At 35.8% G+C, this 17,135-nt stretch overlaps 3 protein-coding genes across 3 annotated transcripts; 1 reads left to right on the top strand and 2 right to left on the bottom strand.

Annotated features, from left to right (window-relative positions):
- Positions 1 to 6,772: 6,772 nt before the first annotated feature.
- Positions 6,773 to 7,652, bottom strand: LOC104890715 (nuclear transcription factor Y subunit B-7). The gene has a single exon (XM_010676292.4). It carries the CDS (start codon positions 7,650 to 7,652, stop codon positions 6,930 to 6,932), a length of 723 nt encoding a protein of 240 aa, XP_010674594.3. The 3' UTR covers positions 6,773 to 6,929.
- A 1,787-nt stretch (positions 7,653 to 9,439) lies between these two features.
- LOC104890597 (putative pentatricopeptide repeat-containing protein At1g12700, mitochondrial) lies at positions 9,440 to 11,781 on the top strand. The gene has a single exon (XM_010676141.4). The coding sequence runs from the start codon at positions 9,568 to 9,570 to the stop codon at positions 11,452 to 11,454; it is 1,887 nt and encodes a 628-aa protein (XP_010674443.2). The 5' UTR covers positions 9,440 to 9,567; the 3' UTR covers positions 11,455 to 11,781.
- Positions 11,782 to 14,097: 2,316 nt separating this feature from the next.
- On the bottom strand, positions 14,098 to 17,134 carry LOC104890598 (probable methyltransferase PMT26; the record flags this gene model as incomplete). Its single annotated transcript, XM_057394147.1, has 6 exons — positions 14,098 to 14,633; positions 14,744 to 14,938; positions 15,765 to 16,037; positions 16,335 to 16,509; positions 16,635 to 16,745; positions 16,870 to 17,134. Coding segments are annotated over 6 exons (1,248 nt in total), but the record flags the coding sequence as incomplete, so codon positions are not given.
- Between the last annotated feature and the right edge of the window lies 1 nt (position 17,135).

The following is a 17,135-nucleotide window of genomic DNA, read 5'->3' as shown; positions in this document are numbered from 1 at the left end:
ACTGTAGTAGATCTAAGTATTGCTGGCAATGGCAATACTGGTGATCCTGCTGTGGTTGTAGAGGCTATCTCAGAAGTTACTCCTGTAACAACACCTATACCAGCAGATGAAGAGGAGCCGTGGAAGGTTGTGACAAGGAAATCTAAAGGCAAGCAGGTTAATTTTCAAAGTGCAAGGGTTGTAACATATGGAGGAAATGACTCAGGGAAGACTGGGGGTGCTAGGGGACCAAACCCCTATCTCTCATAATGAATCTCCTGGGGTGGAATGTGCGGGGGCTTAATGACCCTGCTAAAATAAAAGAAGTTAAACACTTCTTACATATTCATAATCCAATGTGCTGTGCTCTATTTGAAACAAGGGTAAAGAGTCATAAAGCTAGTAACACTCAGAAGAAGTTTGGGATACAGTGGCAATGGGTGAATAATTATGACTATTCACCAAGAGGTAGAATTTGGTTTGGCTGGAAACCAGGTGAAATTGCTGCCACTGTAATCAGTACTGATGAGCAATGTATTCACCTTCAGATCACAAGAGCAACAAAAAACTTTCACTTAGTTGCTGTGTATGGCCTTCATACTGTTAGAGATGGGAAAGTCCTTTGGGAGCAACTTCTGTACATTCTTAACAGTAGCCAGGGGCCTGTGATTGTTTTTGGAGATTTTAATGCAGTGCTAAGAGCTGAAGACAGGTGTAATGGTAATGAAGTACAGGAATCTGAAACAATTGATTTCAATCAATTTTTACTGGAGGCCAATCTAATAGAGGCTCCTAATACTGGTTTGTTCTATTCATGGAGTAACAAAGGGGAAGGAAGCAACCGAATTTGGAGTAGAATTGACAAGGCTTTCTTGAATGATGAAATGTTGCAAGAATACCCTGATATCCTTGTTAATTATCTACCTGAAGGCATTTCTGATCATACACCACTATTGATCAGATGTACGCACCATGAAATTAAGAGAGGGAGACCGTTCAAATTCATGAATTTTATGGCTACTGAAGCTAGTTTTCTCCCACTCATTCAAGATGTGTGGCAGCAGAATGTCAGGGGTGGTAAACTGAAGCAGATTTGGAGCAATCTTATAAGAGTTAAACATGAAATCAAAAGCCTTCACTCTAAACACTTCTCTCAAGCTCACATTAAGATAGCAGAATGTCGAGCTAAGTTGGATCAAGTACAAAGACATCCTTCTCTGATACATGATACTGAGACCCAGAAGATTGAAAAAGAGAACATTGAAACTCTTAGATACTGGTCAAATATTGAAACTAGTATCTTACAACAAAAATCCAGAATTAGCTGGATTGCTGAAGGTGACAGGAACACCAAACATTTCTTTACTGCTGTAAAGATAAGGAAAGCTCAAAATTGCATTAACATGGTGCAAACTGAGCATGGAATTATTACTGACTCTGCAGAGATTCATCAGGAGCTTGTGCAATTCTATCAGAACCTGCTGGGAACAAGGGCTAGGTACCTGGATGCTATTGATCTTCCTATAGTGAGGAAAGGTCCTATTCTGAGCTTAGATGCTAGTAGAAGCTTGATTGAGCCAGTTAGAGGGTATGAAATTGACAAGGCCCTGGCAAGTATAGGGGACAATAAAGCTCCTGGTGTGGATGGCTTCAATGCAATGTTTTTCAAGAAAATCTGGCATATGATTAATACTGATATCTACCAGGGAGTGCAGGAGTTTTTTCAAGCTTCTGAAATTTACAAGCCTATTAATATAACACTCATCACTTTAATCCCTAAAGTGAATCATGCTATGCATCCAAAAGACTACAGGCCAATTGCCTGCTGTACTATGCTATACAAAATCATTGCCAAGGTATTATCTAACAGACTTGGCAATGTGATAGCAGAAGTATCAATCCTTCTCAAGCTGGATTTATCCCTGGAAGATATATAGCTGATAATATTCTTCTGGCAACTGAGCTGTTGAGAGGGTATTCAAGATCCTATATATCACCTAGATGTGTGATAAAGGTGGATATTAAAAAGGCATATGACTCTGTTGAGTGGCCTTTCCTTGAAAACATGATGATTGAGCTTGGTTTCCCAAGGAAATGGGTGGATTGGATAATGGCTTGTGTAAAGGGTGTTTCTTACTCTATTCAACTCAATGGTGCTCCTTCTAAACCTTTCCAAGCAATGAAAGGGCTTAGACAAGGAGATCCACTATCTCCCTTCCTCTTTGCCATAAGCATGGAGTATTTAAGTAGATGCTTGGGTGAATTACATGATGACCCTGATTTTCACTATCACCCTAAATGTAAAAGAATCAAATTAAATCATCTGATGTTTGCAGATGATTTATTATTATTTGCTAGGGCTGATAGTAAATCAGTGGAAAAAATTATGAGTACATTTAGAAAGTTCTCTAAAGCTTCAGGTCTTGAAGCTAGCATTGAAAAAAGTTGCATCTACTTTGCTGGGGTGAGAAGTGATGAAGCTACTGCAATTGCTGATAATGTGTCCCTTCCAATTGGGGACTTACCTTTCAAGTACTTGGGGGTACCATTGGCTACTAGGAAACTCACCTATAGTCAATGTAAAATTCTTGCTGATAAAATTACTGCTAGAGCACAGACATGGATGTCTCATATGTTAAGCTATGCTGGAAGACTTCAGTTGGTGAGAAGTATTCTCACTAGTATGCAAAATTACTGGGCCCATATCTTTCCTCTTCCAAAAAAACTAATCAAGGTTGTGGAAATGATATGTAGAAGGTTCTTATGGACTGGAAAGACCTTGGAATCTCATAAGGCTCCTATTGCTTGGCATAATTTTTTTCTTCCCAAGGTAGCTGGGGGCTGGAATCTCATTAACATGTCAACTTGGAACACTGCAGCTCTTCTTAAGCTTCTTTGGGCAAATGAATCAAAAGCTGACAAATTATGGGTGAAATGGGTGGCTGAGTATTACCTGAAACAAGCCACTCCTTTATAGGTTGGGATCACCAACAACATATCATGGATTTTAAAAAAGATCATCAAAGCTAGAGAGGCTTTAGCAGACATTGGAGGATGGGAGCAAACTCTTCACAAGGGGCAGTTCAGTATTAAGACAACTTATAAAAGCCTGCAGGGAGATTTTGAGAATGTAACATGGAAGAAACTTATTTGTAATAACAAAGCTAGTCCTAGAAGTATTTTCATACTTTGGCTTGCCCTTCAGAATAGGCTAGCCACCTGTGATAGAGTAAGCAAATGGCTACCAACTTGCAATGTAACCTGTTGCTTATGTAACAGTGAGCCTGAATCTACTCAGCACCTGTTCTTCCAATGCACATTTTCAGCAAGCATTTGGGAATATCTCAAATTACAACTGAAGCAAGCAGGAAGAGGGAATGGATTTACTGATCTTATTAGGGAGATGCAGGTGAAAGCTAGTAGTAAGAAGGATGAAAATAGGGTTCTGGTGATGGTCTTTACTGAAGCCATTTACTCTATCTGGAAATGTAGAAACAAAAAGCTCTTTGAACATCAGAATATCTCTGCTCCAGTGGTGATTAGGGAGATACTCTTTAATACAGCTTGTAGCTGTAGTGAAAAACAAAGGCAACTGTTGATTGTATGATGTAGATGCTTGATCTGCTATAGCTTGGACTGTCCTAGTTGTTCTAGGGAGTTTTCTTTTGGTTTTCTTGTTCAGTCCTTAGTTTGGGGCTGTTAGGCTAAGTTGTATTCTCCCAAAAAGTTTTTTTTGGTTTTCAATAACAATTTTGAATTGCCAAAAAAAAAAAAAATAATTATTATTATTCCATTCATCTCCATTTGTGGGACGATTCCAAACACAGAAATTAATGTTGTTTTGAAGACTTGAAATTAATGTTGTATTGAAGACTTGAAATTAATGTTATAGGCCAAGAAAAGTTGTATGAGAATGTAACAATATCAATAAACTATTTGTGGGACCATTCCAAACACTGAAAAAAAAAAGTGGATAAACTAGTGAAAATCAGAGGGAATACTATACTTTGACCATATTTTTATCATTCACTTATAAAGACAATGTCAGCAAAACAAGATGTTGTTGAATATGTCTCGACATACATTTACAAGATATCAAATATTTTCTAGTTTATTTTATTTATCTTGTTAATGTGGATGGAGCATTTATTTATAGGTCATAGGGTGTAGTTTCTTAGTCTTTCACAAGTATTTGAAAACGCGACTATAAACGTGAAATGAAAATAACGGTACAAACTACAAAGTACGTACAAAGAAGGGGGTGATTCGAACTTGTGATATATCGTTCATAGCATCTCAATCTTAATCATTAGGCCAAGACATCCTTGATTACTATTTTTTTATAGTTGTTCTTCTTCTCACTACAAAATATCATAACCTATCTTATTTTGAGGGAAAAAAAAACAAAGAATCATTATTTAGGTACGAGAGATAATAAATATTTAATGGATATATTGATCATGGTTTAGAAGACTCTCCTTATTGTTTTCAAAATCAGCCGATGACTTACGGTGGTTTTCAAGGATTGTCGTTTCCGGTAGAACTTTTTACGCAAATCAGTTTATTTGCACCGTTATTTCAGTATCTAGCTACAATTCTCGACAAGCCCGGCCATGAGCATGTGCATCATGGCTCTCGGCACAGGGCCTCGGGAAGATGAGAGGCCTCCAAATTAAGTTTATATGTATTAATTGTTATAACAAGTATGTGTAAAATTATATTTGTTTGAGTGGTTAAGGAATTAGTTTGCATTATTGGCATCCACTAGTGGAAAGATTAGGAAGGACTGCGCAAAAAAAAAAAAAAAAAAAAAAAAACTTTTAGGGCCCTTTACCACTTTTATTTTCTTTTTCAATATTGCTTTATGATTCATGATTAGAATGTTAAAAATAGAATTCCAAATCATCATATTATGGATTATAACTTTAACAATATTCTATACTAATATATTAAAAGGTGTTCCTAAGCAAGGATCTATGCCATGTGGCGCTATCTCTTAGTGTGTTTACTTTATATAAACCCGCATATAATAAAAAAAATAGAAAATACATCAAGTAATATTTGGTGTTATATTTATGAAATAAAATGTTAATAAATGAAAATTATATTTATCCGGTCAGGCCTAAAAATTAGTTGTTATTAAATAATAGTTCATCTTCACCTACTAAGGCCTTGTTTAATTATAGTAGTACATGCCTTCATAACACTTAGGACGGTCCTGATTCTCGACTTCGATTGCAAATGGGTTTGTACAATCCTTCCACCTTAGTTTTCTTTCCTAGTATGGGTTGAATTAAGTTATCTTTGGTTTTCGTTCCCAATCATTATTAGAGAGATCTTATAAAAAAATTAGAGTGGGTTATTAATTGTGAGAGAATAAAGAAAATTCTCGAGTTTAACGGTGAGTAGGGGAAAGGTTTCTAAAATATCGTGCCAAAATTAAGGTACCACCTTGAAATCTAAAATAATAGAAGTTGAAAGAGGAGATTTTGCCTACGGTAGTTAGGAATCTTCCCGTAGCTTGGTTAATAGTGAGTGAGCGGGAAAGAGGAGGGGCAAGGTGTTCATGGTTGGGACTTCTTTTCTCTCGTTTGAGATCTATCAATGTGTAGATATCAATTTCGCTTGGAAATGATATTGTTTATCATTGCTTGAAAACTATATATCTTCAGACGGCTCCCCAATTGAAAATTTTAGGGGTTCATAACGCGTCAATTTAAGAGATGTTCTCCTACCAAAAGGAGCAACTCAAAATACCTACTCAAGAGCTAGATATCTCAAGCCAAGAATTCCACGTGGCATGAGGTTGTTCAGATTGCTCAGTTCCAAATCTCGCTTGTTCATTATCATCCCGATTGTTGGAGAAGTCTACTCCTCTCACTAATTCCATCATATTTGTTAAACCCTTTTCATGCATGTTATTTTGCTTAAGGAATCCACCAAGTCTCCTCCACTACCAATCTTATGATATGGTAATCGTCTACCACTAAAAGAAGAGTTAAAACGAATTAAAAGGCTCCGACTCAAGTTCTTTCTTCCCCAAGTTTAAGTTTAAGTACCACTAAAAGAAGAGTTAAAATGAATTAAAAGGCTCCGACTCAAGTTCTTTCTTCCAAGTTTAAGTTTAAGTTCTGCTTTTGGTGTGTAAGAGCATGTTAAGTGTATTGCTTGTCTGTTGTCATTTCGTTGTGTTCAAATTCTGAATTGCTAATGTCAAAAAAAAAAGAGCGATGGGTAAAGCTTTAACGGATGAAAGCAAACTATATTGATAACACAACCTTTACAAATTAAAAACACAACATACCAAAAATGACACTAACAAATTAAGACTTGGCTCACTTGGCAAGTTTCTATGTTAGATCCTTAATGTTACAGGATCGAATCTTACAAAGTGAGGGTATTTGAGAAAGGAAATCTCTTTACCTTTGTCCCGCATCTAGCACATAACTGTTGGACCGAGAAACTTTGAAAGTTGAAGTTTGATCAAAGATTTTTTTTTTATTATTTATAATAAGCCAAAAATGACAAAGTAGCCAAGGAAATTCAATCATGTCTTACTTCGAAAACAATTGCAGAAACCAATAATTATATCAACTAGTCAAAGACAGTTAAAAGACTTGATCTTTATAAAAAGACCTTTATGAATGTTGTAAACCAATAACATAACATATATAGATACTTAAATTACTTTGTAGGCTTGTAGAATGATTTTCTTCTAACCTCTATATATGTCTTTATCAACATAGTTCATAATCATGGAAAAGTCATATTGAGCTATGCTGAATTTGTTACGATAAGTATATATATATATTTTTCCTGTTTTACATGCTTATGTATCAACTCTATTATTTCATAGTAAAAAAAATGAACAAGAACAAAATAGAATTCCAAAAAAACTTAGAATCAAAATTGTAATAAAGACTCATAAGTTCCTTCCTCCATAGCTTAATTCACCAATGCCCAACTGAATCAATTTGCTCTTGGTGTTGGTAATTCTTTTGAATGGAATTAGGTGAAAAGGGCAAAGGATATGGTTGCTCCGGTCCTGGAAAAGATGGTTGAGGAAGCAACAATGTATTGGCAGAAGAATATACACTAGTTGCATAAGGTGACAAACCTTGATCAACTTGTTGATGAAATTGATGATGATCCTGTTGATGGTGATGTAGTAACCTTTGATGATTTTGTGCATGTTGTTGTTGTTGTTGTTGTGGAAGTTGATGTAATTGTTCAGCTGATCTTTGTTGTTTAGGAACATTTACTTTCTCTCCTTCAATATCCCTATATTTGTTGAGGTATAATTTCAAAGGATTTACATAATCCTCAAAACCAAGAGTAGTAATAGCCCATATAATATCATCACCATTGATAGTCTTCCTCTTCTCTCTTTGGCATTTATCTGAAGCTTCTCCTGTTACAAAACTTATAAACTCAGATACACATTCTTGCACAGTTTCTTTTGCATCTTTAGAGATTTTTCCTGTGTTTGGGATAACTTTTTTCATGATCCTCCCTACATTTGCTATTGGGAGAAATCTATCTTGCTCTTTATTATTACTTGCATTATTATTATTATTGTTTGCATTGTTGTTGTTGTTGTTGTTGTAGCTTTTGTTCTTAGAACAAGGGCTTTCAAGACTTTCTTGTTTGATTTGATGGCTTTCATCTTCCATGTCTATTATTTTGTTCCCTTGTTATGTTTTCAAAATTAAATGTTAAATTTGAGGATGAGATTTAATTAGTGTTAAGAAAGAAAAGATTTTTAGGGTGTGTGATTATATGGCACAAAAAGCATAAATATAGGCTAGTGAAGTGGAAAGTTCTTTGTTTAGACCATGGGACTCGCTCTCTAAATTGAGACATAATTTACCTATTATATTTTATTACACAACATGCCATATATGGCTTATTTTCTACTAAGTTTGTTTTGACTTGATAGTGTAGCATAGCATTTTATTACACTTACTATTAGTATATTCTTTTCTTCTTTTTGACATTGACTTTATAGAAGAAAAAAAAAGTTTCTTTGAGAGTTAACGAGACAAAGTTAACTGTAGCATTTGTGACAAGATTTTTGATAAAGAGGTAACAAGACAAATAATAATTGTAGCATTGGAGACAAGATATATGATAAAGGGGTAATAAGACAGGTTATGAAAAGGATATATTGGCATTTTTTATTTTTTAGATAAACTGTATAATTTACAAGGCGTTCTAAAATATAAATCCCTTACTTTATTTAGTAAGCTATATATATTTTAAATTTTCTATATTATCTTTAAGGAAAAATTTGATAAAGAAAAGATTGAAATCTTGAATAGGTCATCAAACAAAAACTAAACTTAGATATTATATAAAATATAGTAAACTATAAATCATACTAAGCAAAATTAGATATAATTATGTCAAAATTGGAACTTAAAGCATCTAATTAACTGGGGGGAAAGTAACATTTATAATTAGTAAAAAAAATTCCATCAACATCATCTATCTAATTAATATTACGGTTTTTCTAACCTATACACCTACTGCATAGATTTTAGGTGTTTACCTATTTGTTTTTACAAGCTTTATTTAACAAAATTGATAAATATGACATAATTTATTAAAAATAGGAAAATTTGTCAGAAAGAACCTTCTAAAGTGTCATTTCGTTAGAAGCAAACTTATAATTTTTTTGTGATAAATAACCTTCTAACTCTAATTCCTTGTGAGATGAAACCTTCGATTGATTTTCCGGTGTTGATCCTATTTTTCTCCAGCGTTGACGGCTCCTTTTCCTATTTACACACTCTTTCCCTCTCGTTTATTTTATTTACACACACCCTAGGCTCTTCTAGAAGTTTCCGGTGCACCATTCAGAATGCCCGTGCACCATCACCTGTTTTTGGGCCTCAAGTTAAAAATTTGGCTCGATCATTATCTTCATTGGCCCAATATATGAAGGATCCTCATATTTGAGTCCATTTGGAACTCATTTGGCCCACCAGTCGCCTTGTGGCGTTTTCAGCCTTCGTCAGGCTAGCACAGGGTTCCCAGCCCACTCCCCAACGATGTTGTGGGGCGTGGAATGCCATGTCATATATATATATATATATATATATATATATATATATATATATATATATATATATATATATAAAGAAAATTAAATTTTGACCTCAAAAAAGACAAATAAGCATTATATTATGGAACAAAGGCGGTATGATTTATGAACATCAAGACCCTAAAATCTAAATACTACTAAAAAAATGTTATAAAGGATAGGAGTTAGCTCAAGTGGGTAGAGCGCTCCCCTTGGCCCCTGAGGTCAGGGGTTCGATCCTTACTCCCAGCATTATGTTGGGGTATTTCCTTAGTATGTTGTGCATGTTTTACCCGCCCTTGAGTTGACTTAATTTCCTAATAATAATAAAAACTAAGAAAATGTTATAAAGCACTTTAGCCTCTATAGCGTATGCACGGGCACAACCACACAAGTGTCCGAGCTCTTCAATACTAAAATTGCAGCTAGATTATTCATTCAGAGTTCAGAGTTGTGATGTTTGTGCAAAAATGATGTTTTGATCTTTTACCCAGAAATTAGAGATGACGTTGAGGAGCAAAACTGCTGCAATGGGAGCTTCTGTCCTTTCTTCTTCTGGGCTTCGACTTGTTTATTCTTCCGGTATTCTTCTTCATTTCTCTCCTTCCCATTTCCATCCTCAATTTCAGTTCATTTTTCCATTTCAATCTCTATTTTACTGTCGAAATTATACAAATCGTGTTACAAATCATGATGTTGATGACCCTCAATTGTTCCTGAAACATGTTAGACATGAGTGCAAATTAGGGTTTCACAGGATTAATCATCCACTTTCTCTATTTCGTTGTATGATATCTTTGACCCCTCTTCCTTCTATTGTTGATTTCTGTATGCTTTTAAGTGCAATGTGTAAGATTCAACCCCACCCCCCTTTCTCCATTGTTATCTCTCTCCTTAAGGAACTTGAGCTGTCAGGCCTCCCACCCAATGTTTACTCCCTGAATATCCTTGCCAATTGTTACTGCCGCTCTGACCGTCCTGATTTTGGGCTTTCTGTTCTCGCCAAGATGTTTAAGATGGGTCATCAACCTAGTATTGCCACTTTCAATACCTTCATTAATGGCCTTATTCATTCGGATCGCTTGGATGAAGCTGTTCAATTGCTCGATAAGACTCTCAAGCTTGGTTTTCAACCCACTATCGTTACCTATGGGGCTATGTTTAAAGGTCTTTGCAAATCAGGAAACAATGTTGGTGCTCTTAAGTTGCTTCGTACCATGGAATCTCGTGGCCATTACCTTCCTAATGCTGTCATATATAATACTATCATTGACAGTCTCTGCAAAGACCAGGCTGTACCTCAAGCTATCCAACTCTTTCAAGAGATGAAAACCAAGCGCATTTCTCCCGATGTGTTCACTTATCATTCTCTAATTCGAGGTATGTGCACGGTGGGGAAGTGGAAAGATGCTCAAGAGATGTTGACTCAAATGTTGGACAACAATATAATTGCTGGTGTGGAGACTTATACCATGCTGATTGACATGTATTGCAAAGAGGGAATGGTTGGTGAAGCTAGGGCTACTTTTGAATATATGATTCACAATGGTCAAGTTCCAAATGTCATCACTTACAGTGCTTTAATAGATGGATATTGCTTACGCGGTGAGATGGAAGAGGCAGAAAAGGTAATGGATTTGATGGTAAAACATGACTGCAAACCTGACGTTGTTACTTTCAGCAGCTTAATCAATGGATATTCAAAGGCTAAAAAGCTTGAAAAAGCTCTGCCTCTTCTCCAAGAAATGCAACATAGAGGACTAACCCCTAATGTCATCTCCTATAGCACTCTAATTGATGCCTTCTGCAAGGACAATCAAGTACATTTTGCACGCAAGCTCTTTAAAGAAATGGCATCTAAGGGTTTAAAACCAAATGTAGTCACTTATAATTCATTGATTCATGGTCTATGTAAAAATGCACTGATTGATGAGGCAATACACATGTTTAATGACATGAAGAACAGTGGTGTGCTTCCTAGTATTCCCACATACACTATCCTAATGGATGGCTTGTCTGAAGCTGGTCGACTTGAAGAGGTTGCAGACATCTTCTCCTTTCTTGTAGCTAAGGGTTTACCTCTAGATGTGCATACCTACACTGTAATGATCAAAGGATTTTGTAAGAAAGGGCTACTTACTAATGCTTGTGAGCTGGTAAAGAAAATGGAAGAAGATGGATGTCCTCCAGATGACTGCACCTACAATACAATTATTAGGGGATTCCTTCATGGTAATGATGTAAAAAAGGCGTTGGAGCTTGTCAGCATTATGACCAGCAAACATTTTGCAGCTGATGTTCAGACTACATCGTTTTTCGTTGACTTACTCAATGATCCCAGAGTTAGTGAAGAAGACAAAGCCTTGCTTCGAAAGTTCTTCGAAATGTGAGTAAGTACTTTGTAGATGCATAAGCTAATCTTCTTGGCCTTACCTAGCATTATCATTTTTCTGAGTGAAGTCTGTTTATGAAGGCAAAGACTACTCTTTGATGGTTCACTTTTGTTTCCTGCACTTACCCCTCTTGAAATGTAGAATTGATGGTTTTTCTGACTTTATAGGCATGTAGAAGTGGAATTGTTTCAATCTTCATAACACATGATTGTGTAACTTTTTGTATGAGGAGTTAAATCCTACTATCTAGAGAGGATAGCTGTATTTTTTTTCCTACACCAGGTTCCAAATTTATTTAGTAGAATATACTCAGGTTATGTGCTATATTGTCACTTTTCTTAAAGCTACACTTCATAACAGAGGGTGTTTGATGCTTTTTTAAGGGTATGCGATAGGGTATCGTGGAGATAATAGGCTAAGAACTACGAGTTTCTCGTATGTTTTTGTTAAAGGCTTAATCTTGACGGTACATTTTTGGGATTGCCATCATCCCCTGCCGGCTGCCATGTACCTCTGTTGTGCCTTAATCAAACTGTGCAATCATCTACTTCTTGTATATTGCTCTCTTCAGTTTTATATCCCTTGATCCTGTAAATGAGGAAAATTGCACTATATTTTCATTCCGCCGCATGCATATGGGTTTCATTTCATGGCACTGGCAATGCATACTAACATATTCCTCTAGGAGAATACTTCAATAAATATCAGCCAAGAGGGCCCATATTCTTTAATGCTTATGCAAAATAGTATGTGTTGGTTTAGTTTCGGTGGTGTTGGTGGTGGTGACGACAGTATGTGGTGGTGGCGGCAGTATGTGGTGGTGGCGGCAGTATGTGGTGGTGGCAGCAGTATGTGGTGGTGGTACTTGGTGGTGGTTAATTACACTAAACACTTACCCTTACCTTTGTTAATCTCACACTAAGAAATTTTGCCTAGGAGTCCGGATCGAGGGAATTGTTGCGTTTAATTTGATACGGAGGAAGTATATGTATTCCCAACTCTTTTTTACCTCCACAAAACTTTGGGTTCCTAAAATCCTTTTTTATTTTCTCCCCGTTTTGTCAGTTTCCTGTAAATTAATTGTCATGCATGATGAAGGCTATATTATCTTGCTTTCCTTTTTTTTTTTTCTTTTTTTGAGGGGAACTTTTCTTTCTATTTTGAAACGTGGACTTAAAATCATTGCCTTCCATCAATTAAAACTATGATCTTTTGCTAAATCCCACCTTAAAACTACATATAAGCTAGTCTACTTGCTTTTAAGATTAGTATTAACTCTTCCCGTGACAACTGCAAGTGTGAAAAGAGTATTTTCTTCGATGAATACCGTGAAAAGCAAATTGCGAAATAGATACTATGGGAGATTAATTTTTGAATGATTGTTTAGTCATTTATATTGAGAGATCTTTTTTTGCAAGTTAGTTATGATGATGTAATTGACCTCTTCCAATCTATGAAAGGTCGTCGGATGCACTTGTAATTTTTATTTCTTTAAAACTTATGTATTTTTGTCGTTTTAATTTAGTTGTAATTTGAATCATTAATTGATATTGGCATTGAAATTTGATTTGAATTTTTAGTCGTAAATCAAGTCAAATATTATATTTTGTTATATTTGATTTTTTTCTCATCCGTTCCCCCTTCCCCCATCCCGTAATTCTTGGATACGTCACTGACCCTACCAATTGCCATGTACCTCTGTTGTGCCCAAATTTAACTGAACAATCATCTACTTCGTTATGTATTGCTTTCTTCTTGTTTTATATCCCTTGATCCTGTAAATGAGAAAAATTGCACTGTATCTATGCTTTGTTAATGATTTATTTCTTCTTAGAGATTTTTTGTTTTGCTGTTCTTTAAGAGGCTTCTACTGTAAAAGTGACCTCTATATGAGTTATTACTGTATAATTCTTTAACAATAGACTAAACATTTTGTAATTTCTTTACTATATTTTCATTCCATGACATGCATATCAATTCACAAATTCCATTTCATAGCACTGTGAATCCATACTAGCATTCCTCTGGACCGTATTCGCTTATGGCGGCTCGTACATGCACTATTACGAGTTTACACGAAGTTGAAGATGAAGAGAAGTAGAAAAAGCAGTTCTTCTTGTGGCCTTACAAGAACATAACACCACGGAGACATCAAATCTAAATCACCAACGAAAATTTAACTCTCAAGTTTACTAATGGCACCACTTCCGCTTGACTGTAAAATCACCCAGTGATTTTTGTTCGATGTCGAAAAATCTTTACCAACTGCAGGGAAAATAGCAGTTGTTTTATGTTTTGCCTTAAAAACTCTACAAAAACTATTAAAAGAAACGATCTAATTTAATACAAAAGTAGACCTAATCACTAAATAGATTAAACTAATCATCGAAAGAAATTAACCTTGTCACTTTTGAACTAATTCTCTTTTTAATATTGGGATTACCATTGCCTAATTTTAATTTAAAAGTAGACAGTCTCTTACAAAACAAACTCAAAGCTCTAAAATATGCAATATAAGATGTAATCATGCATTACACTTTAAGAAAGATTTATAGTAGAAACTAAAGATGGTAATGGAACACAACCACAGATTATCAGCTTACAAAAGTGGTATAACCAAACCATTGGGGAACATCGCAATTTGATTTGTGCTTTAAGAAGCCATCTTCTATTATATGGATACAATATTATCAACATTTCATTAGTTTCGTGGCTACAAATTTGCAGAGAACCAATATAACATTAAAAATTTTCAGCCTTCTACATAAGATTGACTGAACCCCAGAATGGCCAGGAACATCCTTCTTTTTTTTTTTTTTTTTTGGGAAAGGGAGCAAAAAATTTAATTTAACTACAAATCACAATTGACAAACTAAAGAACAAAAAGAATATCTAATCGAACTGTGTGGCTTGACGGAACAATGCTTCAGGCGGTCCAAATGGTTGCTTATACGAGAGCATAAGCCAGGGTCTCAACTTCATTGGGTCGCCAAAATGTTTTCTGGGCACACAACAATCCTTCCTTATCCTTGGAATAAGTCATCCGGATTTCCCAATGCATAGATCTAAACATCGTCTCCAACTCGTTAATGATCTCAACATTATCGCGGATGATGATCTTACCTTCAGGTCTTAAGATCCTATCGACCTCCACAACCAAGGCTGGCATGTTGCACCTATGGCATCCAGATCAATAAAGGTAAGGTTAAGTTAGAAGGAGGATAATCACAACAAATCATTAAAAAAGAAAGGTGGTAAGATTAGCATCTTTGAACATAATACATACTTCTTTTTTATTTTGGAGAAGAGATGATCGGCGTGGAGGAGGTCATAAGATCTAGGATACGTGTTGAATGACTCACACCAGTCATGATAAATCCCGAAGAGACCACGTTCATAAATAATAGGAAGTGTATCGGGTGAATCAACGGTCACCACGTTCATGACCCAGATTTTCAAGTCTCTCAGAGCTGCAGCAAATCTGTTCACAACAATAGTATATTTAAGAAATCATATCTGCGGCACCTTAAGTATATAAAAATGATGCCCGAGGAACAACATTGAACTTTGGATAATGCGTTCATGCACTTGTTCTCATACAAGAAAGAATATGTTGGATTGGAAAGACAAAAACATATCATATTTACAATTTTTTTACTATATGCCTACTTTATTTCAATAGTGCTTTCATATAAGTAATTTTCTATGATTCATAGTACTAATCTACAATAAAAGAAAATTATGGTCGTTCTTAAAGACCATGAGAAATAACAAAAAAAGAACGGAAGTAGTTTTCATGTGATAATTTTTTTATATATAAGATGTTCTCATGAGATAATGAGTGAACAATAGAACTTCCATAAATTGCTGCAATGTTGCAATTCTTCATGTGCCAGTACAAAGTCTTCTTTTTATGTTAATAAGTTGAATTTGTCCCTTTCAAATTTGAAGGGAAAGAATTACCTTTGTCACCCATTAAAACGAGGAGATGAGTGAAAGATAGCGCACCAAAGAATGACAAAAAGGCAAGAGTTTGATACGAAAACTAGTGTGTAGTTCAGGCGACGCCCCGAGTTTTTACTTTCAATGATACTTCTCTATTTTGAACTTATATTTGTTTCAGATTAGTTTGTTGTATATATTTATTAACCAAGTTATATACGGAGTACATTTATGTGGAGTAAATGTTTCTAGTGAATAGGGGGGATTCCACATGGCAACATATATTTTATCAGGAACTCCTTTTAATATATTAGTATAGATAGATAGATAGATAGATAACATAGGAGATTAAATGAAATGCTTACCCTCCGTAAACAGCTCTCATATCCATCACATTTCTCACATTAGACCAGCTGATACCCATGCCATTGAGGTATGATTGGCTAACCACACGTTTCCAGTGCTCATTATCTGCAGTGAAATCTTCAGGGGCTGACCTTCCATAAACACCAACCTGCGAACCAGTTAACCAGTATGGTGCCTTCTGCAATCTTGCCGACCATTCCTCTGGCCACTGAGACCCTCGTTCTGTTTCACCTTCTGGTACTTTGTGCATGCATGATTGTAAGGGGACATTCCTGTGAGAAAAATCAGAGCATTAGTTGACAGAACAAAAAGGAGGACAAGTACACAGCCGCCAAAACGATGCATTTGCGTTAATAGAAGCCTAAATGGGTATTAGTTTATTGATAACAACAAAGCCTTAAAAAATAAACAAACATTAAACTCCTACTCCACTGACTGTCAGTCAATTGGCAAAAAGAATTTTCATTAGTGTCAGATGAATGTCAGTTAAGCACTAGCCCTAAATAAACTCTGTATGTAAAAAATTTCAAATGAAGAAAGAGCATAGAAGACATATAAGAAGAACGTACCAGGCAGCATTACGATCATCAGATTGCTCACACAATGGGGGTTCATTTTGTGACCTCTGTTCATAACACTCATTAGAAAATGGCTTCTGATATATAGCTATACCAACCAAATTCACTGCATCTTTTTCCTTCTTAACAAGTTTCCAGCACATTTGTTTAGTCAGTTTAGACATGGCTGTCAATAAGAAACAAACAATTTTCAGCATCAGATTCAAGTAAAAGAACAAATAGCTAGTGATAATTATAATGTTAAAATCACACAACAAAAAAATTCACCAGTACAACTGAATTAGAACTTACCGTTCCAGATTGCAACATCTTCATCAAGCTTCTGGTAGATTGGAGTGGCAGACCATACAAAGTAACCTCCAGGACGCAACACACGGTTCAGTTCTAACAAGAGCTTTCCACCTGCATCACAAATGCTTGATTAATACTGACTGGACATTGCTGAAGTATAATGAATATGGAAACTTCCAATTTGACTCTAAGTGCCTCAAGGAAATTATTAACAAGACACTAATGTTAAAATTACCTTCTAAATGCCAGGGAACCCTACACCTAGCACAATGGACAATGTCAAAAACAGTTCCAGGAAAAGGCAGCCTCTGGGTTCCCATTACAGCAGATATGGCTGGAATCCCTCGTTCAAGAGCAAACTGCACTTGAGCCTCATGTTCATCCTTTGGAGCTAACGACATGGTTAGCACATCTTTGTCAAAGAGAAAACCTCCAAAGCTGGCAACTCCACATCCAACATCCAGCACAACACGAGAACGTTTCCCCCATGCAATATCGGGC

This window comes from Beta vulgaris, chromosome 4 (assembly GCF_026745355.1).
Source record: "Beta vulgaris subsp. vulgaris cultivar EL10 chromosome 4, EL10.2, whole genome shotgun sequence".
Taxonomy (NCBI): domain Eukaryota; kingdom Viridiplantae; phylum Streptophyta; class Magnoliopsida; order Caryophyllales; family Amaranthaceae; genus Beta; species Beta vulgaris.
The sequence above is the reverse complement of the archived record's forward strand: the minus strand, read 5'-3'. Positions and strand labels throughout refer to the sequence as shown.